General features: G+C 47.4%; 1 protein-coding gene across 8 annotated transcripts; it reads left to right on the top strand.

The window, feature by feature from the left end:
- Positions 1 to 1,459: 1,459 nt before the first annotated feature.
- DHX30 (DEAH (Asp-Glu-Ala-His) box helicase 30) lies at positions 1,460 to 27,136 on the top strand. Of its 8 annotated transcripts, none has more exons than XM_012720412.1 (24): positions 1,460 to 1,554; positions 3,398 to 3,492; positions 4,161 to 4,267; positions 5,120 to 5,174; positions 8,908 to 9,003; positions 10,338 to 10,366; positions 15,888 to 16,018; positions 16,666 to 16,776; positions 19,311 to 19,612; positions 20,101 to 20,221; positions 20,945 to 21,094; positions 22,676 to 22,828; positions 23,073 to 23,909; positions 24,163 to 24,238; positions 24,318 to 24,422; positions 24,676 to 24,851; positions 25,096 to 25,302; positions 25,391 to 25,472; positions 25,545 to 25,738; positions 25,853 to 26,012; positions 26,137 to 26,294; positions 26,394 to 26,497; positions 26,575 to 26,714; positions 26,809 to 27,136. In XM_012720412.1, exons 3-24 carry the CDS (start codon positions 4,243 to 4,245, stop codon positions 27,060 to 27,062), a joined length of 3,666 nt encoding a protein of 1,221 aa, XP_012575866.1. In that variant the 5' UTR covers positions 1,460 to 1,554; positions 3,398 to 3,492; positions 4,161 to 4,242; the 3' UTR covers positions 27,063 to 27,136. The 8 variants fall into 8 exon arrangements, with proteins under 8 accessions (XP_012575866.1, XP_004676277.1, XP_012575869.1 ...); XM_012720413.1 differs by having other exon boundaries at positions 1,483 to 1,554; positions 3,311 to 3,492; XM_004676220.2 differs by lacking the exon at positions 4,161 to 4,267.
- Positions 27,137 to 27,779: the final 643 nt, after the last annotated feature.

Below are 27,779 nucleotides of genomic sequence, written 5' to 3'. Positions count from 1 at the left end.
AGTTCATAGCAGCACTGTTCCCAATAGCCAAAAGTTGGAAACTTTGAAATGTCTATCAACATACAAAAAGTTAAAATGTGATATACTTATGATTATTCAGCCATAAACAGAAATGCAATATTAACTGCTTGCTCTAACACAGATAAATCTTGAAAACATTATGCTAAATGAAAAAGCCAAATATAAATATATAATTTCATTTATATGAATTACCCAAATGAGGAAAATCCATAGACTTATGAAGTAGATTAGGGTTGTTGTTGGGAGGAAGGGAAGGGAAGTGACTACTTAAGCGGGAACATACTGTGTTCTCTTTTAGGAAATGTTTTACAACTAGGTAGCAGTGGTTACACAGTTACAGTATGTAAATTTACCAAATATCACCAAATTACATGCCTCAAAATGTTGCACTTTATGTTACATTTGCCACAATATATGTAATTTTTTAAGTATCAGTCCTGCCCAAAATGAACCCGCAGATCAAACACCCCTCCCCATTTAGTTCAAAGTTGCGATAGGGAAAATAATACTTATAACATTTATTGTTTGGACATAACCATCGTGATATAGCACTAACTCTTGCTGTCCTGAAAGCACACATCTTAAGTATATTTTACACTTAAGAGTAAAGTCCTGCAAAGTCCTGACCCAGTTTTAGAGCTACCTGAACTGAGTTCTGTCCTTTTGAAGTTGGGACTCCATCGAACTCACACAGGAGCCGCAGCCTTTAACAGGGACAATGCTTTTCTCACTTCTAAGCTGCCACTGCCGGCGCGCGAGTTTGGGACGGAGGCACCTCCGGACCAGCTCGGCGACACTCAGATCCCAAGTCTCCTCGCGACCAGCAAATGCCACACTGTTCTTTCCCTAACATCGTATAGTTCACCATGTGCCATCTGGTTGATGTCATTCTAACAATCTTGGGAGGCAGAAGTTCTCACCTCCCTAGAGAACAGAAGATCAGAGAGGGGATGGAGGAGAGGCGCGGCCACAAGGCGGTGGGAGCTCGGAGCTCTGAGGGCTTCGTTCCCGGCTAGGCTTCAGCCGGCCCCGTTTCCTCACTTGACTGGGGAGGCACAGCATAGCTTCGAAGGCGCTCGAGATTCAGCAGCCCGGTGCTCAGGCGCTGAGGAAAGGGGGTGGGCGTGAAGGCCGGAGCCGCCCAGACCCTCTCCCCCGCGACCCCGGAGCTACCCGCGCGCTCGCCACCTTCGCGACACCGCCGGAAGTCCCGCCTGCGCCCGCCACTGCCGCCCCCTTTCGGCCAGCGCGTGGGGTTCGCCGCGGGTCGCCGCCCCGCGCGGTATGAGCCATGGGTGGCTACTGCGAGGCGCGGGCGGGACACTAGGTCCGGAGCCGCTGATACGTGGGGTCGGGCGCGGGAGGAGGGGCCGGGGGCGCGGGGCTCGAAGCGCCGGGACTGCGGCGGGACTTCCGCCGCAGGACCCGGAAGGGGCCTCGCCGCCGCTGGTGGGAGTTGTAGTCCGCAGAGGTTGGGGGGGCCCGCGGCTCATGCGCGGTGCACCGTGGCTTGTTTCACATCTGTAACAACAGGTGAATTGGGCTTTTTATTCTCCCCTTTCGTGCCCCCTTGAGGAGCTTGCCGGGGCTGGGGGTGGTCGGCGCGAGGAGAGGCCCGGGTCCGACCGCGGGCTTGGCAAAGAGTGGGGCGGAGTAGCGGGCGGGCCCGAGGAGCAGGCCGGGCATCCTAGGCCTCCCAGGGAAGCCGGTCGGGCCGAGCCTGGGCAGCCAGGCCTCGGCCTGCCGTTGCCATGGAGCCGGAGCGGGGGCGGGGGCCAGACCGGTCCGCCGGGGCGGGCCTGGTAGCCAGCGACTCCGCGGGGACCGCGGAGTGGCCGCTTCTTTGGCGCCAGGACTCCTCTGCCTCAAGGGATGCTCCGTTTCTCGAGGCAGGGCCTGAAGGAAGCCCCCGGAGTGCCCTGGGACCTTTGTCTGCCCACCCGGGCCGTCTGGACCGTTCGTCTAAAGGGAGGCCTGGTGCATTCTGGTCCCCCTGATTTACCCCCTTTTGCACCCACCTTGTCACTGGGGGAGGCCAAGGGGTGAGGTGTTCTTTGTTTGCTAGTGGTGACTTGGCCCATTTCGCAGGGGAAGACCTAATGCATGTTGGGTCCTTTGTTTGCCGTGAGCTGGAGTCCGGGGTCCTCAGAAACCCCAAGCCAGGAGAATAGCCTTAACATACTGTATAGCTAGTCCTGGTGTGGCAACACTGGTCATCTTAATTGTAATTTTGCAAAACTGAGATTAACCTTCTTTGCAACCACAAACCCATCAGAGCTTGCCATACACTGTTGCAGGTGAGCTGCAAGATGGCCAGATGCAGACCTGTTTTGGGTTGCATCTTACTGGCCAGAGGGACAGGAGACATTGATCATTTCCTCTGCAGTTTTTTTGAAGACATTGTCATTGTGGGTCTTGACCACATCTTATAATTTACTTAAACCTTAGAGTTTCCAGGAGGGAGGATTCTTTTCTTTGTACAGTATTTGGGATTTTGACATTTTTTTGATAGTGCTCTTTATTTGTACAGTTGTTTCAGGTGCAAGAAATATATTCTTGGCTGCAGTCTCCTGTGTAGGTCTTTTACCTCCAAAAGTTATTTACTCTCCAAGTGTTTTAACTTAGGTAGCTGTGATCCAAAGTTTATAATTTGGGTCCTTCTTGCCTTTTCAACTTTTGAAGATGTCGATAAAAAGTGTTATTTCAAAGAATGAACCATGTGACATCTAGGCAACAGTTAGATACAGAAATAAGAAAAGCAGTGTAGTATAAAATTTGGAAAGCTTTGGAGCTCAACTAATGGAAGCCAGGACAGATTGCCATTCTTCCCTGAAGCAACCTTGGAATTTGGGCAAGTTGTATAATTTTCTCTGGGAAAATCTGCCTCTGTTTGTTTTTCTGGGAAAGATAATTCCTACCTCTAAATAACTGTATAGATTGAATGAGATAGACAGTGGAAGTCCTTTATAAATTATAAACATGGTATTCAACATTTATTTTCTCAATCTGGAAGAGTTTCTTTATCTTAAATAGGTTCATGTTACTGTGATTATAGAAATAGAACTCAAAACTGAAGCAGGTTTTGCTCTGGGTTTTGAGAGAATGCTTTTAGGACAATAAATTCTTCTTTACCATGTTTCTTCCTAGGTACCTGACAGGGACTAATGTGGGACAGCTTACACTAGAGTGAGCCATTAGTCTAGAGTGGGTCATGGCAGGTCTTAAAGTAGAGCCTGTGTGTCCTGTCTGTGTGTTTCATGCCACTAACAAAACTTGTCCTTGTTGTTAGAGTTAGTAAATGAATTTCAGTGATCCGGACCACCTTTCTTTCCCCGAGGGGGCCATCATTTTAGTGACCCAGCATTGTACTTCCCAGGAGGAGGCCCATCCTCGTGATGAGGAATAGCAAGGAGACAATTCAGCTTCAGTTCAAAAGCCTACAAAATCTGAGACCATCACTGCTTTTGTAAGGTAAGTATATTTAGCCATGCACACAAAGCTGTGGTGGGTGTCATGAGCAACCACACTATAAAGCAAAAGGCATGTATTAAATCTATTTGTGCTTGTCTTGGAAAAAGTATTGTTTTTAATTAGTCATTATGGAATCTTTTAATCCTTAAATCATCCCATAGTGACTTTACCTAGAGTTAAAAAATCTTGGCATAATATTATTATACTTGTCTTTAAATTAATAGAAATTCTCAGCCATTAAGGTTTCCAATAATATTGTAGTACAAGAAAGACCGCTTTCTTTTGGATCCTATTCTGCTTTCTTTTGGATCCTGTTCTGGAACTCTGTAAAATATCTCTAAAAGATCCTATCTTGAATCTCATTTTTTTTTTTTTTATAAGGATAGAAGATAGTATTCTGTGAGCCTTGATTGGCATGGAGAGGATCAGAAGCTTTTTAAAAACAAAATCAAGAATCTTTTTACCAGCAAATTAACTTACAGTTTCTTAACAAGACCACATGTTGTTTCTTAAATAATACACTTAGATGTTTTAGATTTTCTTAATATCAGGTTTTGTTTAAAATTAGAATCTAAAATTACACCCTTTTTCTTTTAATTTGGATAGAAGGAGTCTATAGAATGTAATTTCTTACAGTAAATTGTATCATTGTTGATATTGTATTGAAGTTTTCTCTCTGAGCTACCATATCCTATCGGCTGAAATTTCCGGCATCCCTGGGGGAGAGGAGGCCATCAGGGCAGACCTGCTATGGACCTGAAAGATTCGGCCCCAGGTCAGCCCTCTACCCCCAACTCCCCACAATTTGAGAATGAGAGGGATTAGCATTCAGGAGAAGGAATGTAGGCCCCCTTAGACTTCAAGTAATGTTAGACTTTTTCCTGATTTGCTAAAATGTGGTGTAGTATTGTATTTATCTCAGGAGTACTACATTTTAAAAAACATCTGTAAGTTTAAATGTTTCTTAAAAACAAAATTGTTAAATCAGTTGTTACTTATATCTGTTTGTTTTTTTAATCTCTAGGTATAGTCCTCAGTAAAATATGATAATGAGCAAAATGCACCAAAATTTTTGACCGACAGTTAATCTTTAACACTTGCTATTTCATAGAGATTCTACCCTGAAAAGCTTTTCATTTTGAATCACTCTACAGTTACTTTTTGATACTGTCAGTCAAATGCCATTCCTGAGAGGTTGATTAGGTATTGTAAAAACTCAGTAAAACCAGTTTGTCCATTAGGCAGTCATCAGTCCCATTTCTTGATGTCATATGAGAAAATTAGTCCATATAGAATTTCATCTTCTAGGAGTCCCAGGAAAACAGCAAGTATTTTGATGAGATGGAAACATGTCTCTGACGATGAAATGCATTCCCTTCTGTTTAGCAGGACACAGGCAGTTTAGGATGGAGAAAAGAAGAAAGCTCTCAATTAGAAAGGAACACATGTAATTACCCTAGAGTGGAGCTGGCCCTTCCATCCTTAAGACTGGGAGCAGCAGTTGGGGCTCATTAGTGAAGAGCTTCATTTTTTTGTCTTCTGGACAATGCTGTGTTATTAAAGTCTTCTGTGTGGGTTCCTGGACCAGCAATATTAACCATTGCCTCTTGGTCCTTTTTCTTCTTAGGATTCCAGCATTCCCTCCTGGCCAGAAATGTTCAGCCTGGACTCATTCAGAAAAGGTAACAGAACTGTGCTTGTAACCACATGCCCTTTCTCCCTGTGATGGGCAACTGTGAAGGCTGTGAAATTGCTTTACCAGTATAGTACTTGGACCCCAACCCCTTCTTTTTTTTTGAAGATTTCTTTTTATTTATGCATACAGGAACTGGGTTGTAGACAGGAGGTGTGGAGTGGATGAGAGACTACATCACAGACAGAGTGGAGTGCAGAACAGGCAGTCTACTGACATATACTGCTGAGGGGAGCAGGTTCCTGTTTGCCCATATTTTACAGATAAATGAGAACCATAACATGCCTTCCATAACTGCTGTCTCCTTTCCAAATTGTTTTCCCAGAAAGGTGCCTGATGTAACCCATTGAATGGGGCCAGGAGGAGGGCTGGGTGTAAGCAGCTTCTTCCTGCCTTTTTGTCTTCAGCCACTCTGTTTTCATATTCCATTTAAATATTAATTTGTTATCCTACTTTTGTTAGTTAACTGTCTGAAAAGGAGACATTGAAATTGAGGTTAGTGTGGACAGTACTAAAAATTAAGTAAACTTAATTGCTTTGTGTTTGCTTACTAACCTTGAGGTTGTTCCAAGGGTCAGGTGAGTTAACACATATAAAGAGTTCAGAAGAAGAGGCCTCCCTGGTGGGGCAAAAGGTTAAGTCTTAGCACTATGAAACTGTCCGCAGCCACTGCAGCATGAGTTTGATCCCCAGCCACGGAACCACATGGTGCAGCAGACTTCTCGTTTTCCCCGCGGCTCCCCTCAGCAGTGTATTTCAGTGAATCTACTTGTTCTGTTCCCACTGTCTCTGTCTCTTAGCCCCCACACCTCTGGCCTACACCCCAGTTCTTGTATACATAAATAAAATCTTAAAAAAAAAAAAGTTCAGAAGTTGATACCTCATAAACGTACAATTCATATTAAGTAAGTAGCTCCAGTACAGAATGTGGTTTGATTTGATTTGGGGGCCTTGCTTTTCTAACATATATTTCTTCTGACAACCATTTTTATGCTTGAATGTTTAAGGAAAAGCTGTTAATCAGAGTCACTGCCATGAATATTTTCCTTCAAGCAAACTTATCTTTTCATGGTTTCCTTACTACAAGGTGGAATACCTTCTCCATCTTCTGTGTGCTGGTATCACTTGTCGTTTGTTCATGGCCTAGGTAGCTGGTCATGTGTGGCAGCCTTATGACACTTTTATTGTTATATAGGTCTGCTCTTTATTTCTTACGGAGTTTCTCTATGTTATTTTGCTCCTTGTGATGAGATTATGAACTCCCTTGGGTGTCTTGACTTTTGAGAGAAACTGTAGTGTAAAGCTTGAGTGCGGAACTGAGTCAAACTCTAAGGTTCAAATCTGGCCTCATTGACAAGCTGGGGGTTAATTATCTCACCTGTCTCCCAGCTCTATGTTCAGGGGTATAGTAAATACTATAGATACTATAGGAAAGACATTTGGTTGTGGTCCATCCCTAGTCAGGTTGAGGTCCTAGAGTTGGCAGGTCCTTGATAACTGTGAACATGTTAATCTATTTGAGGTTCAATCTTGTGATGTTTTGCTGGAGAGTCCCAACCTGCCCTCACCCTATAGTGTGCTATATGGCTGCATAATTGAACGCTTGCTGTATACAAGACACCAGAGTAGAGAAAGCTATGCTTCAATGATGCTTCATGGAACTCAGGGGCTTACTGTCTCAATGGGATGGGTCACTGGTGTCTCTAATAGTAATGGACTTAACAGTCCCTCATGTCTGGGTGGCCCATTGGGTCTTGTGGCTTTCATTCTTCCTATTATTTAACAGACATGCACCTGGTAAGTGACCTATTATAGCCTTTGCCAGCATCTTTACACAAGTTTCTTGTCTCTCAGCTGTAAACCCATCATAATCAGGTCACAAGAACAAGCTTAGTCTTTTGTGGTCAGCATAAAACTTTGAGAAACAGCAAGAATATACTATTTTCCTCCTAATATACTAGGTCAGAAGAAGACCCACTGCACTGTGTTATTGTAATAGCTGTGATATTGTAATAGCTTTACTCTCCTTACTGAAAATGTTTAATAAGATAATAATCACCAAGTTATTTATTCTTTTTTTCTGTTCTTCATCCATGAGTATGACTGAGAACCCTACTCGAACAGGAATGGAGAGATTGAACTGGTCATTTCCGACCTTAGCTTTAAGGCAGAGTTGGAATTGGTTCCAAGATAAACCTCAATCCTTGGTTTTATTCCAGAGTACTGTAGAGGCATTTCTGCCATAACACTATATATCTTTTTTTTTTTTTAATTACATACCTCTACTGTTTTTAGAGGGCTTATTGGAAAAGTGGAGTTGAGACAGTATAGCTGCAACTTTATGACTAGAGTTTGAAAAAAAGCAATCATTGGTGCCTGGGAAAATGCTTCGGACCACCTCCGCCGGCAACTCAGGGTGATACTAAAAAGGTACTAAGGGTGTTGTAATGAGAACTGCACTGGCAATTGCTGAGCAGCTCAGATGGAAGTGGAGCACTGAGCCAGCGGGGCTGCATTCAAAATGTGTGCAGCTCGGTTTGCAGGGGATGAAGACCTGACTGCAGGTGCTTGCTTCCCTTCCTACCACTTTATTAGGAAAAATTTCAAAAATACTGAAATGTTGAGAAAATTATATAGTGAACACCTATATCTCTACCGTCTCCATGCACTCAGGTTTTGAAAACTTTTTAAAATATAGTTCTTAAATTTTTAAAAACTGCAGCTGGGAAGAAAGCTTTTTTTTCCTGATGAAAATTACAGTCCACTTGAGCTTTTTGAGTTCCTTTACCATGGAAAAATTACATTTGAACCAAAGACTCTTATGTTTAGTGATATTTCTTCCCTATTCTCCATTTGTATATGATCTAATTTGCACTACAGAAGTGGACATCTCTGAAGCAGAACAGGCTGTTTCTCAAGCATGTAGTGTGTATGCTGTCTCTCCCTACTTCTCTCCTGTCCCTTTTAATATATGGAGACCTATGGACAAAGAGAACAAAGAGCTTATAAACCTTTTACCCCAACTGTGAGGCTCTGACATTTTTGCCATTTAAGTGGTTTTAAAGATCATAAATCTTGCTTGTCCAAATATTCCCACCTTTCCATGGAAGATTCATGAATGTCTTAATTTTAGTTTATGTATATAAGATCTCCATATATGATGCAATATAAAAATGTTTTAAAAGCATAGATTTGATCTCTGATTAAATGGAAATATTGGGGTGGCAAATCGTTAACTTTTAGAAAGCAGGAGAAAGCTAGTATGTGTGGATCTGGTCTTGGTTCTTAAGGAGGATGCCACAGTCAGTCAGTTCCTTTCTTCCCCTGTTCTTAGAGGGAAACAGTAATTTGAGATCTGGGGAGCCCATAGCAGACACAGGGCTAGCTACCACAAATGGAAGACAACTTAGTGGAAGCACCTAGGGAATGACATGGCATCATGACTGTCAGCTTTCAACCATGGCTGTCCTGCCATCCTCACAGCTGAAAACTGTGGAGCCGTATACTGAGTGGGTGACTAAGAGAGCGACTGAGGACTCCAGGTTATCACGTGCCACATCTATGAGGGACAGTGTGGCATTATCGCGCTGTTTCTCAGAACCAGATACTGTCTAATAGCTCTGTTGCCCAGAGTTCCTCATGGATGCTCTAAAGTGAGCCAGTCAGATTTGTAACTATAAAGGGTGAAAATATGTTGCCCTGATACCCTCTTTCTTTCCCAGATCGGGCCCAGCACAGACAGCGTCAGTGCAAACTTCCCCCACCCCGTCTTCCACCCATGTGTGTCAACCCTGCCCCTGGAGGGACCATCTCTCGAGGTAAGGGAGGAGTCTTGCCTCCAGCATCAGCTTGGGCCAGGGTCTGTGGGGAGGTGGCACAGTAGGAGCCTGGATGTCAGGGCCCTGGGCCTCTGGAAAATGAGTGAGGAGGAGTGGGGTAGCAGAGCTGTTAGAGCCCTCAGGGAGAATCATTGGAAGTTCTGGGTTATTTCATGATCCTTGGCCAAATGGTTCAGACCCTATGATTTCATTGGGTCTCTTTGTGCTACCAGGAACAGAGCCTAGGCTCAGTCTGGGTGTTCAGTGCCAGTGTGGAAAATCTGCAGGACTTGGGTCTGCTAGGCTCCTAGGTAATCCCTGGCATAGGTGGCTTAAAAAGTGCAGGGTGCTGTAGCAGGGCAGCACAGAGAGGAATGACTTAGCCCCGTGCCCTCCATCTTGGAGGCTTTGGGGATACCCAGTGAATCACTTCTTCCCCTAGTACCTCAAAGCACTTTACGGACATGAAAATCTGCATTTTAGTCTAATTAGCAAGGTAGGCGTTCCTTTTGATTGGGGACAATGTCACAGCACCCAGATAACTGACAGCTCATCCAAGGTCCCATTGGTACCCTGGACCCAGGGGAGACCTCTGCCTATGAGCATCTCCTCTCTTCACTTGGACTTAGTTCTTTTTTTTTTAAGATTTATTTATTTATTTATGCATAACAGGCCACAGGTTCGGGGGGGGGGGTAAGAGGAGTCACCAGAGACAGAGTGGGGAGTAGAACAAGCAGAATGACTGAAACATACTGCTGAGGAGAGCAGCAGGAGAGAAAGGAGAGGTCTGCTGTGCCATGTGGGTCAGCTCCCTGCCCCAGGGAGTGAACTCATGCTGCACTGGCTGCACGTAACTTCAAGTGCTGCACTTTTACACCATGTACCACCAGGGAGTGCCCTTAGATTTAGCTCTTCACTAGGTCTAAGTCTAGTGCACCCGGCTGCCCTTTTCTGCCCTTCTGGCTGCTGTTCGCACTGATCCCCCACTTGCCTAGTGGATAGGTACTATTTTAGGTCATAGAATCATACCTTCATGTAATACCCACCTTAGGCTGTCTGTAAAGTGCTTTGAAGGTCAAGAAGTCAGGAAGGGTCTGGGGAACACAGAGCACCTCCATATCTGCAGCCCATGCTGCTACCATGTTCCAGGCAGCTTTTACACGCACCGTCCAAGGCAGTGACCCTGACTATGAAGCAGTACAGAAATAAGTACTTATGGCCCCTCTGACCATTTGACTTAGGTTATTAAAGAAATGCCACCCCCTACAGTTGCCAAAACAAGAGTTGATTGCCCTTTTTTTTTTCTTTCTTAAAATGCCCTGTAACTCGAAAAGGCTGAACGTTAACATTTCCAACATGGCAGGTGAGTGGCTCTGAGAGTGTCAGATGTGCTTTGGCTAAGCGTATAGATGGTTAGTTGGGATTACCCAGGCAGTACCTCCTTGAGCACATGCAGAGAAGGCAGCTGCACTCCGGAGGGGGAGCTGCGCCCTAGGGTTACCCAGCAAGCTCTGTGTGCTGTCTGCCTCAGAGGAGCCCAGCCCACCTTAGCCCTATTGTTTCCTCAGAGCTGTGCCTACAGAAGACACCCATGGGTGTATGCATCTTTGCCTTCTCGTTCTCTTTCTCACTTTTAGCTGTGTTTCTTCAAAGCAGAAGGAACAGACCTCTTAGTCCACATATGACTGTTGGAACTTTCTGCCTTGCTTTCTGATTTCCTAGAGGCTTTGCTAGTGTTCTGCCCTTGAGAAGGAGTGTTTCTGATAGGTGCCAGAAACACTCTTTCTAAGTAGCGCTTAGAAGATGATGGCTACTTGAATAGGTTACAGTGCCCAGCAGAGTAAGACTTGGAGTTAGAAAAGATGATAACCTTCTTTCCCAGTATACTTTCTCTCTCTACTATCAACCTCTTACCCATCCCTCTTTTCAAGGTAAAAGGGGAATAAATTAAGTTCACTTCTAAGCCTTTCCTGGGAATCTTCCCCAATTACCTGGATCTAGAGGTAGGGTACACAAAAGTGACAGGAGATAATGATCCTTCTGGTAGGATCCTGGGGACCAGTACTGGTCTTTCCTATCTGTCCCCTCATACAAATGGTTTTCTTCTCCTAGGTGTAGTGGTTTCTCTCCAGGGGTCTTGTGACTTTCCAGTAATGAATGGGAAAGTGTGACAATGAGTAGGATAGTCAGTGTCCCCACCTGGCTCCTAGGCTTCCTTTACCTTTTTGTTGCCAACCAGGTGAACCATTTCTTGCCATTTTGACCACCCATAAAATATCTGTGTTTAAGTTGACAGAGCATTGGCTGATCTCTGGTTTCTTCAGGTGTTGTTGATCCTTCTTACTTTCCTCCAGAACTTCCCTGTTCTGCCCAAACTCTGGAGTATTTTCAGCTTCCTCCTGTTGCTTCTTCCTAGGTCCTCCAAAGTTTAGATTCCTAAGAGATGCTCCTGTGTATTCAGCAGATCTTGTGTACCGTAAGTGCATGCTGCCAGATGTTTGGCATATCTTGATTCCAAAGTGGATGGAGAGTTCTGTGAGCCAGTAAACCCTTTCTCTTTTCAGAACATACCTCCTTTTTCCTGGAAAGGAGTCAACTTTCTCTCCCCAAAAATGGAGAGTGGGAGAAGGCATACAGCTGGTGGAGAGGAAGGAGGACATGCAAAGGCCCTTCTAACTTTCTTCAAGGCCCTTTAAACCAGGAGTCAGAAAACTTTCTTTAAGGGTCGGAGAGTAAATAGTCAGGCTTCGTGGGCCACATGATTTCTCTTGCAGCCATTTATTTACCTTTGCCATTGTGGGAGTGGTAATAGATAATACGTAACAAAATCCTTTGCTAGGGCATGGCTCTGGTAAAACTTTACGAATACATAAGGTGGTGGATTTGGTCTACAAGCTGTATTCGGCATCCTAGGCTCTAGACTATTGCGGAGACCACAGAATCCAGAAGGTTTGCAAGAGCTGGTCAAAGAATTTTTCAAGAGGCAAAGAGGTTTGTGGAGATGAGATACTTGCTCAAGCTCATGTCAACTGTTAGAGGTCACATGAAATAAGTGGGGTAGGGAAAGGGGATAAGGCTCCATGAGACCCAAGGAGTTTGTTGACATCAACTGATACTTCCCTCCTCCTCTACAATATCAAGTGTTTGTTTGAAATGTTTTCTAAAATAGAGGAAACAGCATAATGAGTCCCGGTGTACCTATTGTTCAGCTTAAACAATTAATTTATTGCTAATACTGCTTTGTTTGTATCTTTCTACTTTGGCCGAGTTGGGAAAAGATCCATAAAATCCTAACATTTCACCTTAGATTTGGTGACAGAACAGAGTGCTATATCCTGAAGCACCAGGATGGGCCCAGACCCACTTTCTACATGTGGTCTTTCTGCTTTTGGCTTTCAGATTGGCTTTAGTCACTGCTACCACTACTAGCTCTCATAAGCTTCTGGCCTCTTCTGGAATTTGGGCTGCCAACAATCCTTGAAAACTATTCCTGAAGCTAGGTGAATGCTTTAGCTCTTGACAAATTATAAAGTTTACTTGACCAGATTTAAAGCCCTGGGCAAGTCATATTTTATCCCAAAGATCTTGTCATCCTACTATGAATCATCTGACTGGGGGTATTTGATGTGGTTAATGGTGTCTTCTTGAAAGGTCAACCATTGCTGCCAAGTGCCTAGGGTCAGACCCTTTTGCCACTTTCTCGATTAAAGTTCAGTGAGGAAGAAAGGGAGGTGGAAGAGTTGAAACTACTCCACACTGCCCTAGGTCTGTCTCTAAGAGGACCATTCTGGGTTGTCTCAGACCTCAGAGGACAGTGACTTCTTTAACAAATCAAAGCCACTTTCCAGGACTTCCCATTTTATACTAACCACAGCTATACCAATTTTGTTTTAATTTCCTCTTGATGAAATTGCCCAAGGTTCATGGCCGGCAGGTGGCAGTAGGGGCAAAGCCCAAGTATTAGGATTCACTTTTAGTGTTTTTACCGTTAGTCAGCTGTCCTCAGAGTCATTCAGCAATTATTAAAAAGGTAGATTCTAGACCTAATGAATAAGCTCTGGAAGTGGCTCCCAGCAGTGTTTTATAAAGTTCTCCAGGGTATCCTTTGAATCAGATCTAGAATTATCATCTAACAACATTGCTAGCCTCTGGCCAAGGGATTGAGACTTGAGGCTGCTTGCAGTCACATTCATTGTCTCTGTGCAGGCTCAGCTAGTGTAATTCCTAAGCTGACTCAAAGCCCTGCACCTCAGTGTCATAAGTGACAGAAGTGGAACAGACTTGGCTAGGGCCCAGTCATAGTGGTTTGGATACAGAACTTACTTGGTTTTCAAAGAAGAAACAGCAGCTTCATATTCTCACTGGTGGATGATCACAGTTCTTAGGCACAATGTTCAAGCTGGATATTGTTCACCTTCGACTCCAGTTTTGGGAATTAAATCTGGCTTGCTTATATTCAAGAGATCTTCCTTGTCCTGTCTCTAGATTTCTTCACCAGGTTTATTTCGTAAGTCATTAAATGAGAGTACCCTAGTTCAGCAGTTTTCTTACACTCTTTAGTCTAAGTGCAAGCCAATTTTTGTCATGGGTTGGTGAGGTTTTTTTTTACCAGCAAAGGATTGGACCTAAAAAAGAATTCAAGTTCATTTCCTCGAAGATTTTGCTGAAGCCTGCACAATTTCCCAAGATAGCTTCCTGTTTCAGATTCAGAAGAGGAGCTCACTGTTACTCGGGGAGTGATTTCAGTTGGGTGGAGCTGAGGCCTGGCCTGCCCACCCCCTGACTGGAACCTGGACTGTGAGAGATTGGCTCCGGATGGGCAGCCACGCTGCCTCGCTCGGGTCCGAGTCCGAGTCCGCCGAGCCAGCAGGGGGCGCACAACATTCGACCGCCCGCTCCCGCGATCCTGCCCGGTCCTCGCCCGACTCTGGGGCCGCAGAGGCCGGCGGGAGCGCGATGGCGGCGGCCAAGAGGCTCATGGCGCTGGCTGCCGGCGTCTCTCCGCGTTTGCGACCGCCGGGTCCCCGCACCAGTGGGCGACAGGGACGCTCACGCGGCCTCTCATCAGGCTGCGCCCGCCCGGAGCACAACAAAGAGGTGGCCGAGGTCGAGGCAGGGGAGGCTCGAGGTGGGACCAGGGAAAGCGACGAAAACATGGTGAACGGTGAGGGCAGTGGTGGGGGCGGCGGGCTGCGGCGCCCTTGACAGTGTAAGGGTGGCAGCTCAGGCCTGGGTCGAGCCTGGCGACCCCCTGGCCCCCGCCGAGACCTCCGTGCGCCAGTGGGTCGCAGCCCTACTGCTATCAAGCTAAATGTAGCTCAGGCCTAGATGAACCCCACCTAAGTGTAAAGCAATCGCATGTGACAAAAGACAGGTTGTGTTGTAGAACCTCCAGGGACTCTGGGAAAACTGGTGAAGTCCAGCCTCAGCTAGGATGGGTGTCCTGGGGTTAGAGCTTCAAGGCTTAGCAAGCCTTACCAATGTGGGAAAGATCTCAAATTACACCTGGTACTTCAGGATCTTAGAGACTCCAGTGGACCACAGCGTTGTACCTTCTGAATGATACAGGAAGTGAAACTGGGGAGAGCATCTCTGTCCATCATGGATGGATAGAGGACCAGCCTCAGCCACCTCAGAGAGCTGGATGGGGTACTAGTGCACATCTGTTGTTTATACTTGTAGGTCTAGTACTGTTGGGTCTCTATGTTGCATCAAACCTCTTTGATTTGACTTACATGCAGTTTCTTGATGACCTGATTCTTAAGTTACTTTGTAAGTTATCATTTACAGGGAGATTGGGTCATGCAGAATCCTTCCTCCTGACCATTGGACACAGGAATCTGTTCCAATGAACCAGCCTGGACCCCTGCAGCAGAGTTACATCAGAACTCCCAGAGGAGTTTTTCAAAATACAGAACCTTCTTCCAATATTAAAATACCGTGTGGGGATCAGGGTATCAAGGACTGTGGAAGAGTTCCTCAGGTGATTTATGAGTAATCCTTGCAGGTGCACATGTACGTGTATGGATCCCTAGAAAGTTCCTATTTGGGGCTGGTTTAAAGTTGAGTGTAATGCCAGAGATTGGAGAATGGGAAGGATTTCCATCTCCTCTCTTGATTTCTGACCCTGTATTTCTCGAAAGGTTTTTGGGGCCCTTTCCCTCACAGTGGGCTTTCCATGGCCTGACTAAGCCCTTTGTCTGGGACAGATTGCCGATAGTGAATGTCTCACCCACTTGTGCTCTGCGACTAATCCAAAGTACAGATTTGAAAAAGTGAGGCAATTCTTACAGTGTCTGAAACTTCTTGTCCCCCCTTGACTCCAGTAAACAACAGGGAAGAATAGCCTGTATTTCAGTCATGGAGGTCCCTAATCAGTATCCTAGAAAATGAGGCTGATTGTAGGGAGGCCGTTTGTAAGATGCCAAAATACTGTTGAGAGTTGGGGCCTGACAGACTCCAGAGCCAATTCTTCCTTTTATGTGTCTTATTTTAGGAGGAGCCTTGCATTGTCTTGATCTCCAGTTTGTGTGTGCAGTGGACTTTTTTGTTTGTTTAGTGCCTTCTTAGACATCAGACAGGGGAGGGGGTAGTTATCTATGTAGCCTCTGTAGCTGATATATTGAATCAGGAGCTTGGCTGGGGAAGAGGGTGCTGGCTAATTCCCCAGTGTGGGTCTTAGAACTGTTAGGAGATGGTCATGCAAGTGACCTAGCTGTCACTTATAAACCTTAAAGGCATTCCTCCTTTTCCAAAATGATCCTGGGTGGTTTGGGGTCCTGAGCCAGCATCCTTAATATCCAGCCCAGGGTTTCCCTAACACATCCCACTGAATTTTCAAAAGAAAAGGAACAACTATAATGCTTTTGTTCTTATTTTCCTAGCTTCTAGGGACCTATTAAAAGAATTTCCACAGCCCAAAAACCTTCTCAACAGTGTGATTGGAAGAGCCCTTGGCATTTCACATGCAAAAGACAAACTGGTCTACGTGCACACAAATGGACCCAAGAAAAAGGTAACTCTTTTGGTGACCAGGAGAACTGTTGATCTGACTCAGAATTGAGAGTGGGTGCCCTCCTCTCCCTCTTATCTCTGTGTCAAGCAGGTCACCATGTGTGAATTTTCTAAGTTGAAAATAATCAACAACTTTACAGAGCAAAGTTAGGTTTAAAGAAGTACCTGGTTTAGGAAAAGGGCAGGTGAAGTGAGGCATTCTCATCTTGTGTAAGACAGACCTCTGCACTGATTCCAGGTTTTGGTCCCCCCTTGTGATTAACTAGGACTGCAAAATGAAAAAAAAAAAAAAGTTAAGAAGATTAACTAGGATTGCAGAAGGTTAGAGTGGATGATGACAATCCTGTGCTCAGGGTCTTATGGGTTCTAGGATCCACAGAAGTATGCATATAATCTATTGTGAATGAAGATTTTTAATGATAAAGATGGGTCCCAGCTTACCTTTTGGCTAGAACATGGCACTTTGAAGAAGGAAAACAGTTTGAGGTGGGACAAATGAGAGTTAGATGAGTGTGGATGGGTTTGGAGTTCTCTTCTATGCTCTACTTTGTTATGAGGTCTGCAGGTCTGCTGTTGATTCTTCATGTGATTGTAACAGTTTTGTAGTCTGGAGAGGCATGCGTCCTGATTTTCTCTTCTCTTCTCCAGAAAGTCACCCTCCACATAAAGTGGCCTAAGAGCGTGGAGGTAGAAGGCTATGGCAGCAAGAAGATTGATGCTGAGCGGCAGGCTGCAGCCGCGGCCTGCCAGCTGTTCAAGGTGACCCTCCCCTGGCTGAAGCCATGTAGATCTCTCCTGAGAAATCCCCTGCCACTGTTCTTATGGTCTCTCTGGTGCCATATGCATCTAGGTAGAGGTTGACAGGTTATTCACCCATTCACCTGTCCTGAACACTTCCCACCCTGTGCATGGTTCCATTCTTACTTAGCCAATGAGGGAAATTTTCTTTTCTGCCACCATAGTTAATCTACTTTTTGTGGTTATGAAACCACAGAGAAGAAACCCTTATGGAAAACATTGCTGTGTACATTACTATGGGTAGATTGCCATTTTGCTTTCTGTTTTTTCTCTTTAATTTGGCTTTTCCTTGTAATCCAAGTTCTTTTTTGGAGTGGAAGCATACTAGTAACTTCTCATTTCCCAGTGGTAGGATATGGGTAACTTTCAGGTTTTGGCTTACCAGCATTTATCAGACCTGCATTGTTTCTCACCAACCTATTTCCATCCATCCTGAGTCCCTTTATGAGTCTGCCAGCTTTGAACCTTCCTCTAGTTCCTAGGTCTTCATCTCTGCTCTGACAAGGACAGGGCATAGGATGAGCTTCTTTGGCTCATGGGCTCCAAATCTGCATTGTCTTTCCTCTTTCTGAGGAAGAAATTCTACTTACCCCTTCCCTCAAAGCCCTTCCCTTTTTTGTCTCTCCCCTTTCTGTATCTCTCCTTTGTCCCCTTTTGATTTTCAGATCCTTCCTCTTCTGATTCTTTGCTGTTGGCTTCAGAAATACTTAGTGTTCTGATCACTTCCCTCAGCAACTTTCTGTTTGTGGTTTGCATTTTCTCCACTCTGGTGTCACAGCCACAATCACAGTTGCTGGTTACTTACACATCCACAAAGTGGTTGCTGCGTGATTCTTGACGATTAGAATAACTTTTTTCAGACTTATCAGTCTCTTCAGTTTTCCTTCATTTTGAATGTTTTGAGGCTTTGGCACTGCCAGGCAGCTCTTTCGGTTATCTTTCAGCCCTGGGGTTATACTTGCTCTCCTCTCTGGTTCATCCAAAGCTCATCTTCTCGCTCATCTTCTGTAAACATTAGAGTTCTCTTTTCTCCCCCAGGAAGCTTCTTATAGATTCTACCATCCTTTCTGTGTTTAATGTCTCAGAAGTCTCCATCTCCCATAGGATTGCTCTACTTCAGGACTTCATTGGGAATGGCTTTACACCCCAGGGGACATTTGGCTGTGTTTAGAGACATTGGTGATGGCCAGACTGGGAATAACGCTCCTGGCATGAGACCAGGGGTGCCTCTAAATGCCCTACATTGCGTATGAGCCTCCCACAACAAAGAGCTACCAAGTCAGAATGCCAAAAGTGAGAAATTTTCTTCTTCGGAGAAATCCTTTGCCTGTTTTTTAAACTGGGTTTTTGTTGTTGTTGTTGTTATGAGTCCTCTATTCTGGAGTCTGTAGCCTTTTTATTAAGTATTGCCCTCACGCTTTGTTCAAGGTGCCAGCAACACTCACACACAAGTAATTGAGAGGGCTGTTAGAGTAGCCGCAGCCCAGAGGGAAGTGAACACATGAGGAATGAAGTGCTGGTCAGCCTCCTGAAGAGTGCAGGCTTATTTTTAGAAATTTGCCAGGGACCAGGAATGGATCAGGATACAGAGGTATGGAACCAGGATATATATGATCAACTGAGAGGAACATGAATGTTTGTTCTGAGCGCCTGGTCAGATGGTATTGACAGGTAGGTGGGAGCTAGCATGCCAATGTCTTAGATATCACAGGAAAGAATTTTGATTTGATTCTATGGATGCTGAGTGTGTTGACTGTAGAGCTGAACCTGGATGCTGGGGCAGGCATCCATTGTCAAAGGACTGGAGCCTCACAAACCTGCTCAACTCATGTTGCCTCCCCACTTTCACATCAAACCTGTACTTTATTCATAGTATTCATTGTTTTGACTTCTCATTTAATTTTTTGTTCCTTAGACCCTGGTTGCCTGCATTTCTATGCTGCCTCTTAGATTCTCTGCTTCTTGAAGGCAGAAACCAGGTCTTATCCTAATGATGCTGAGGTTACTGCATGTTGATTTGTACATGAATAATGTTTTGATGTTTTTGTAGGAAAATAATGAAGCTGTAATGTGTTTACAAATAATATTGCTGTATAAGTGCCTTCAAAAATGTTTAAATTATTTCTAACATGTGGTCCTAGTGTTGGGTTCTGTGTCAGAAAGTATATCTGTTCTGTGCTGTAGGATATGTAGTTCATAATTGCTATATTCACTGAAGCTTACTGGATTAGTTTGTGAGTGCAGTTACTTCCCTGTTGTCCTGTTTGTGGCTTTGTTTTTAATCTACCAGGTATAAGAATTTACCTTGCTATTTTCATCTAAACATTTTAAATGTTTTCTCTATGTCCAGTTCTGGACTAAGGGGCTGAGGTGGATAGACAGGTCAAAAAGCATGATTCCTACAGATGAGAAACTTAAGGAGTAACTGTGCACATTCCAGGCAAACTAAGGTATGAGGATGGTATGGACCCTCACAGTGCCTCTTTACCCCCCAGGGCTGGGGTCTGCTGGGTCCCCGGAATGAGCTGTTTGATGCAGCTAAATACCGTGTGCTAGCTGATCGCTTTGGCTCTCCGGCTGATAGCTGGTGGCGTCCAGAACCCACCATGCCACCCACTTCCTGGCGGCAGCTGAATCCTGAAGGTATCCGACCAGGAGGGCCTGGGGGCCTATCACGCTCTTTGGGCCGAGAGGAAGAAGAGGATGAGGAGGAAGAGCTAGAAGAAGGGACCATCGATGTCACTGACTTCCTGTCCATGACCCAGCAGGACTCTCACACCCCACTCAGGGACTCCAGGTATAATTGGAGGTGGAGATGGAGATGCAAGGGAAGCTGGGTGAACCTTAAGGTGGCAACTAAGGGATGTTTCTTGGGAGCCTTCTCTGAGAAGGGAAGATCCACACAGTTTGCATGCCCTGTTATTCATTGATGTATTTGCCTGTTCTTAGGAGAGAGCCAGTAGTGGTCTTAACTGTGCAGTTGGCTTTTACAAACAGCCTCATGTCACCTCCCGCAAGTACACACTCAGGTCTCTCAGAGCCCCAGCAACTACTCTTCTTTACCCCTGCCCTATCTTCCGTTGAGGGGAGCTGAGGGAGCATCATCCATGTTCTGTGTCCATGAGAGGATCACAGGCCAACAGATGCTCAACGTGCTGTCTCTTTCAATGCTCCTGGCTGCTTGCTGCAACACTACAGTGCCTAGCCCTCTGGGTCTCAGAGCCTGAGGTGAAGTTGGCTCAGAAGGAGATAAAACTTTTTCACTTAAACTTTTGGTCCTCCCAGGGGGGGTTCCTTTGAAATGACAGATGACGACAGTGCTATTAGGGCTCTGACGCAGTTTCCACTTCCCAAGAACCTTCTGGCCAAGGTGATTCAGATTGCAACTTCATCCTCCACAGCCAAGGTAAGTTGGGTCTCCTGGAAAGTATAACTGGGAAGCTCTTGGTTTTCCCCAAGCCTAGGTAGGTGGGAGACTACAGATGTGTGGCAGAACCAGAGATACCTCTTTCCCAGCCCACGCCTAGCCCAGTTATGGGAACTTGGGGCCCTTGGAAGGTGAAGAGAGGCTCAGGTAGCAGGGGTGAATTGAAGTCCAAATATAGGAGCAGGGGGAGCAGGCTGGGAACAGTAAGAGTGCAAGAGCCATATCTCTTCAAAGGTGTCAGGACTGGAGGTGGGGGTTGGGTGTGGGCAGCTCTCTTGCTGGAGTGTGAATTTTATCTCTGCTGCCAGGCTTGAGGGCTTTCGTTAAGTAGAGCTTCTCTCCAGGTGCAAGGCTGTTTGGATCCCTCTGGTGCTGTGCCTGGTTGTCCACTCATGCTGATAGCTTCAGCCTACAGCTGCCACCACAGGTGCTCAGAGACAGTGGGCTAGGAAGGCAGGTAGAGCCATTGCCCAGACACCATCTGCTATAAAATAGCAGTATAGCAGGAGAAGCAAGCCCAGGACCATGAGCTACTACCCTGGAGCTTCCTGCTTCTGCCAGTTCAGTGGCACTTCTTATGCAACTGATGTTTGGCACCTGCTGAGAGATGAGGGTTAATTCCATATCTGGGTTCTTCACAATGTGAGAATGCCCAGATGTTTAATTTCCTGCTTTTTAATAACCACCTCTCCTCCCATGTAGAACCTCATGCAGTTCCATACTGTGGGCACTAAGACCAAACTGTCCACCCTCACCCTGCTCTGGCCCTGTCCCATGACCTTTGTTGCCAAAGGACGCCGCAAAGCAGAGGCTGAGAATAAGGCAGCTGCCTTGGCCTGCAAGAAACTGAAGGTGAGATAAGGCACTCCCTGGAATGATGTGTATGTCATGGACTCCTTGCTACCCTTGGGGAGTTGGTCCACTTTTCCAGGCACAGTGTGCCCAAGCTTTTTTGTTAGGCCATGTAGCAGCTGTTCCCAGGACTTCCCCATAGTACTTTGGAGAGTGGTTTGCCTCAGGTGTGCTAAACTGCCTTAGCACTGTTGCCCAGAACCTGGGAGAAGACAGACTCATTTTGAATAGCACACTTTTGGAGAAACAGTGCTTTTGTTGTGTGGCAGATCTAGTGTCTAGATCTTGGTAACCTGGACATGGTGGCCATGATGAATAATACAGCATTTAGCTGGGATAAAGGTGGGAGGAGTCAACATCAAGGTGAGGCTTTGTGGCTTACTGGTGGCAGTTTCCTTCAAGAGGCTTAGGGGCCAGCTGGTGCTCCAGTAATGGGAGTCAGCGTTGTGCTGTGACACACAGATGACTCATGTCAGGAAGAGGAGAGGAAAGGGATCCCAATATACTGCAGGTTACCTTGGTCAGATAAGACTTTGGTGCATGTTTGGTTCTGAAAGCTACATTGTAGATAAAGTTGGTGTGAGATTGTGAGAGCTTGGAGAATGGAAGAGAGAATGGCTGTGTTTGTATTATCTGACTCAGGACACTGGAAGTAGGGCTAATTGGGAGAACTTTGAGGAGGTCTGAATTTTAGTCTGATAGACATAGCACTGGTGAGAAGCTTCAGTGAGGTTGGGGACTTTCTGGTGGAAGAGAAGCTTCCAGTTAGCAGCAGTGCTAAGATCCTTGGAAGGGTTGGAAGCTTTTTCTGCAGCGAGGAGGCTGGAGTTCTGCCAGGAGCCAAGAGGGATAATAAACTTATTGAAGGAGGGTGTGTTTGGGTGTTGGAGAGCAGAATCCAGACAATAAGGGTGGTAGGACCACAGGGCAGAGGATTGGTTTTACACAATTAGCTTGAGTGCCCTGTTCTGTCTCTGGTGAGCTGGCCTTGGGCTTGTAGGGAAATAAGATGCATGCAGTGTTTCTTGTTCAGAGGCTTATACTGAAAAAGTGGCTTATTTTTATCAAGTTGGTTAAGTAGACAGGAAGTTTCTAATACATTTATATAATGGGGTGCCACATGGAATGAGTGCTATGCATAGAGAAGTGGTGTGGCAGATGGACCTGAATGGTTGCTGCAGGAATAGGGTGCACTTTGGTGACAGAGGGGACCTATGAGGTGTGTTATGGTAATTGGCTGGCCTGCTGTCTTCAAGGTCCACTATGGGAATTGATAAGATTAGATAGGACTGTTTACGGTGTGTGTGTATGGGGGCGGTTTGCAGCTGCTCAGGGACACATTTCTCAGTGGCATTCTCCATGGCAGGTGTTGGCGCTGTTGTGCTTAGAATGTGAGGTCTTGTTTTGCTTGAGCTAATTTTAACTAATTTCATGTGTGTGTGTGTGTGTGTATAGATTTCCATTTTTCTGGTTTCCAGTTTTTCTCTACCATGAAAACCAACTCTCTTAGAAAAGAGGTTGTTCCTGAGTGTCTAGGGTTCTCAACCTGTCTATACTGAGCCCTAAATGTCCCCTCTGCAGAGCCTGGGCCTGGTGGACCGGAACAATGAACCGCTTACCCACGCCATGTACAACCTGGCCTCGTTGCGTGAGCTGGGTGAGACTCAGCGCCGGCCGTGTACCATCCAGGTGCCTGAGCCCATCCTCCGCAAGATTGAGACCTTCCTGAATCATGTAAGAGATCACTCTACATCCTCATGTCTTATCTCCCCACCCACCCAACCTGCTCCAGACCTAAAGCCTCTACCAGGCTGGCTATAGTAACTGCCCATTTTCCCCAGGGCAGTTATGGCCTGAGTCCTCTACTCAGAGAGTTAGGCCACAACATCTGACCCAAGTGCATCATGTGGAAGGACTGGTTGTAGTGAGAAAGGTGGTGGTTCCCCTTTACCCATTTTGCTTACCTCTTCTATTCCAGTACCCCGTGGACAGTTCATGGATCTCACCAGAGCTCCGTTTGCAGAGTGATGACATCCTGCCTTTGGGGAAGGACTCAGGGCCCCTGAGTGACCCTATCACAGGCAAGCCCTACATGCCTCTGTCAGAAGCAGAGGAGGTGCGTCTGAGTCAGAGCTTGCTAGAGCTGTGGCGGCGGCGAGGGCCAGTCTGGCAGGAAGTTCCCCAGCTCCCTGTGGACCCACATCGGGACACCATCCTTAATGCCATTGAACAGCATCCAGTGGTGGTCATCTCTGGGGACACAGGCTGTGGGAAGACCACTCGCATCCCACAGCTGCTGCTGGAGCGCTATGTGACTGAGGGCAGAGGAGCCCGCTGCAATGTGATCATTACCCAACCTCGCCGCATCTCCGCTGTGTCTGTGGCACAGCGGGTCAGCCATGAACTGGGCCCCTCCCTGCGCCGGAATGTGGGCTTCCAGGTGCGGTTGGAAAGCAAGCCCCCAGCTCGAGGTGGGGCCCTGCTTTTCTGCACTGTGGGCATACTCCTGCGGAAGCTGCAGAGCAACCCCAGCCTGGAGGGTGTGAGCCACGTCATTGTGGACGAGGTTCATGAGCGGGACGTGAACACAGACTTCCTGCTGATTCTGCTCAAGGGCCTGCAGCGGCTCAATCCGGCCCTGCGGCTGGTGCTCATGAGCGCCACAGGCGATAATGAGCGCTTTTCTCGCTACTTTGGTGGCTGCCCTGTCATCAAGGTTCCTGGCTTCATGTACCCTGTCAAGGAGCACTACCTGGAGGACATCCTGGCCAAGTTGGGCAAGCACCAATACCCACACCGGCACCGGCACCACGAGGTGAGGTTTTGTGCTGCTTCTGCCCAGAGCTCCTGGCCTTTCCCTCATCAGTTCCCCTTTCCCTGGCCCAGTGGTTTGGTGAATCTCCCAAGCCCGTTTCCTTGATAGAAACAAGAATGGTAAGGCCCAGGTGGCAAGGATATGGTCAGAGTTGGAGGTGACATGCATTCAGCCTCACTGACTCATGGTAGCCATGTCCTGTGCACTACCCCTTGCTCTGGGGCTATCACTGGTCTCTTTTCCCTCACCCCAGTCTGAGGATGAATGTGCCCTCGATTTGGACCTCGTGACTGATCTGGTTCTGCACATAGATGCCCGTGGGGAGCCAGGTGGGTGTTTTTCCCTCTTCCCTGTCCCTCCTTGACCTGCAGGGAACAGCCAGTTCATGCCTGCAGACTTCTTTCACAGGTGGGATCCTCTGCTTCCTGCCTGGATGGCAGGAGATCAAAGGAGTGCAGCAACGCCTCCAGGAGGCCCTGGGCATGCATGAGAGCAAGTACCTCATCCTACCAGGTGAGAGCCTGGGTGCAAGGGTCATGGGCCTCAGACACCACTTTTGGCCTTGTTCTTGGGGATGGACTGACCTGGGCCTGGGTTTCTGATCATACTGCACTAATTTTTGCTGACTTTATGACATGCCCTGAGCATCCTGTTTACTTGGCCCTCAGTTTCATCAAAATGGGGTTAAAATCTTTGCTTCTGCCCTGATTACAGGGAGGTTTTGTGGGGAGCAATGCCTAAAACCAGTGTTCTTGCCGCCCATCAGTGCATTCTAACATCCCCATGATGGACCAGAAGGCCATATTCCAGCAGCCTCCAGTTGGGGTGCGCAAGATTGTCTTGGCCACCAATATTGCTGAGACCTCCATCACAGTCAATGACATCGTGCATGTGGTGGACAGTGGTCTGCACAAGGAGGAACGCTATGACCTGAAGACCAAGGTGGTACCCATCTTGTGGACCCAGCCAACCCCTGGGGGAAGAAGTCCCAAGCTCCAAGGTGGCCCCAGCCCAGATCTGCCTTGGACCTGTTGTGTGTCTCTAAAGGCCACACTTGCTAGGTCTCAAGTTGTGAGGGATGGGGGTGGGGAAGAGTGCTGTTAAAGGGTTATGGTGGAGACCAGGTGTGAGGAAGCACTGAGGATGTACTGTGACATCTGTATTGCTCACCTGCTCCCTCCCCCAGGTGTCCTGCCTGGAGACTGTGTGGGTGTCACGAGCCAACGTGATCCAGCGCCGGGGTCGGGCAGGTCGCTGTCAGTCAGGCTTTGCCTACCACCTATTCCCACGTAGCCGATTGGAGAAAATGGTCCCTTTCCAAGTGCCGGAGATCCTGCGCACACCCCTTGAGAACCTGGTGCTGCAAGCCAAAATCCATATGCCTGAAAAGACGGTATGGCAGCAACCTGCAGGGCCAGGACAGCCTTGGGAATGGGGAGGCAGGATAGACTCATGCTGGGCTCTGGCTTGTTCTGCTGTAGGCAGTGGAGTTCCTTTCCAAGGCTGTGGACAGTCCAAACATTAAGGCAGTGGATGAGGCTGTGATCCTGCTTCAGGAGATTGGTGAGTGGGGCAGGACCTGGCTGGGCTGCAGAGGGGCTCCTGGAGGTGGGACTGACAGCTGAGCTGTTGCAGGGGTGCTGGACCAGCGGGAGTACCTGACCACTCTGGGGCAGCGACTGGCTCATATCTCCACTGACCCCCGACTGGCCAAGGCCATAGTGCTGGCTGCCATCTTCCGTTGCCTGCACCCGCTGCTGGTGGTGGTTTCCTGCCTCACCCGTGATCCCTTCAGCAGCAGCCTGCAGAATCGGGCAGAGGTGGACAAGGTCAGACCCAGACCCTTCGCATGACCCTCTGGCTCTCCCTCATACCTTCTGTCACAGGTGGCTGCCTGTTACCTACTACCTTGTGACCTTGGTACTTTCTCCTTCCTCGCCCAGGTGAAGGCATTGTTGAGCCATGACAGTGGCAGTGATCACCTGGCCTTCGTGCGGGCTGTAGCCGGCTGGGAGGAAGTACTGCGATGGCAGGACCGCAGCTCCCGTGAGAACTACCTAGAGGAGAACCTACTCTATGCACCCAGCCTGCGCTTCATCCATGGTTAGCAGGCTCCTGTACCTGGCCTCTGTAGACTCCCTTCCCCTCTTCACTGGGCTTATGTGTAAATTCTGTCTTAATTTTGCGGCAAGGGGCCCGCTGAGACACCCCAAATTTGCCTCCCCAGGACTTATCAAGCAGTTCTCAGAGAACATTTATGAGGCTTTTTTGGTGGGGAAGCCCTCAGACTGCACCCTGCCTTCTGCCCAGTGCAACGAGTACAGTGAGGAGGAGGAGCTGGTAAAAGGCGTGCTGATGGCCGGTCTCTACCCCAACCTCATCCAGGTGATGCCTCTGGGAGGGTGATTTGACCAGGCCTCAGCCTACTTCCCCATCCCCAAACTCTTGCTCAGCCCACCCATCTTTCCTTTATCCCCCCTACAGGTGAGGCAGGGCAAGGTGACCCGACAGGGCAAGTTTAAGCCAAACAGTGTCACTTACAGGACCAAATCAGGCAACATCTTGCTGCACAAGTCAACCATTAACAGGTGAGGTGCAGGCAGGGTTGGTGAGGCAGTTGGTGTGGGCCAGATGGATGGCCTCACCAAGTCCCATGTTCCTTCAGGGAGGCTACACGGCTTCGGAGCCGGTGGCTGACATATTTTATGGCTGTCAAGTCCAATGGCAGCGTCTTCGTCCGGGACTCCTCCCAGGTGCACCCACTAGCTGTGCTGCTGCTGACTGATGGGGACGTCCACATCCGTGGTCAGTACCTGCAGACCTTCCACCCCAGTTTTATGGGCTGTCCTGTCTCCTCAGGGACTTGGACTCACCTTGACTCCTGCTTTTCTTACCCCAGATGATGGGCGCCGGGCCACCATCTCACTGAGTGACAGTGACCTGCTGAGGCTGGAGGGTGACTCACGCACTGTGCGGCTGCTGAGGGAGCTACGCCGTGCCCTGGGCCGCATGGTGGAGCGGAGCCTGCGCAGTGAGCTGGCAGCACTGCCACCAGGGGTGCAGCAGGAGCACGGGCAGCTACTTGCCCTGCTGGCAGAGCTGCTGCGTGGGCCTTGTGGCAGCTTTGACGTGCGCAAGACAGCTGATGACTGAGCCTGGCATCTGCTGGGGCTGTGTACAGAGTGCAAATGTTTATTTAAAATAAAGTTCTATTTATCCCTTGTGAGCATCGCTATACACTTGGGGCTCCTCTCTCAGGGCCCTAGCATCCTGAGCTGTCAAACCAAGAAGAAGAGTGGTGGTGAAGGGGAGGGGTTCGTGATTTTTTTTTTCTGGGGAGTGGGGCTGTGTCCCAGAGTCAGACACAGAAGATTAGAGCCACTCCTTCAAGGGCTTGGACCAGCAGTGCTGTTAGCAGATTTTTTTTTTTTAAGATTTATTAAAAAAAAAAAAATGATTTGGCCCTCCCTGGTGGCGCAGCGGGTTAAAGCACTGCACTGAGAAGCTAAAGCCACTTCTGCATGAGTTCGATTTCCGCCTGCCCCGGAGGAGACCACATGGCATGGCAGACCTCTCCTGACCAGCCCGCTGCTGCCCTCAGCAGTGTACTTCGTCGATCTGCCTGTTCTGTTACTCACTCTGTCTCTGGTGAAGCCTCTCACCGCCCCTGAGCCTCTGGCCTGTACCCCAGTTCTGTATGCACAAATAAATAAATCTTTAAAAAAAAAAATGATTTATGCATACAGAGCTGGGGCACAAGCCAGATGTGGGGATGTGTGAGGATTCACCAGAGATGGAGTGGGGAGCACAACAGGCAGATGTATTGAAAAATACACTGTTGAGGGAGCAGTGGGAGGGTCAAGAGAGATG

Source organism: Condylura cristata, unplaced genomic scaffold (assembly GCF_000260355.1).
Source record: "Condylura cristata isolate star-nosed mole 26May11 unplaced genomic scaffold, ConCri1.0 scaffold00004, whole genome shotgun sequence".
Classification (NCBI taxonomy): domain Eukaryota; kingdom Metazoa; phylum Chordata; class Mammalia; order Eulipotyphla; family Talpidae; genus Condylura; species Condylura cristata.
Note: the sequence above shows the minus strand (reverse complement) of the source record. Positions and strands in the feature narration are given on the sequence as shown.

Excerpts from the sequence above, each read along its gene's own strand:
- DHX30 (XM_004676218.2), top strand. The coding sequence starts at position 13,960 with ATGGCGGCGGCCAAGAGGCTCATGGCGCTGGCTGCCGGCGTCTCTCCG. Across the intron at positions 16,019-16,665 it reads CAAATGGACCCAAGAAAAAG|AAAGTCACCCTCCACATAAA; the intron begins GTAACTCTTTTG and ends TCTCTTCTCCAG. Across the intron at positions 24,423-24,675 it reads CAAGTACCTCATCCTACCAG|TGCATTCTAACATCCCCATG; the intron begins GTGAGAGCCTGG and ends GCCGCCCATCAG.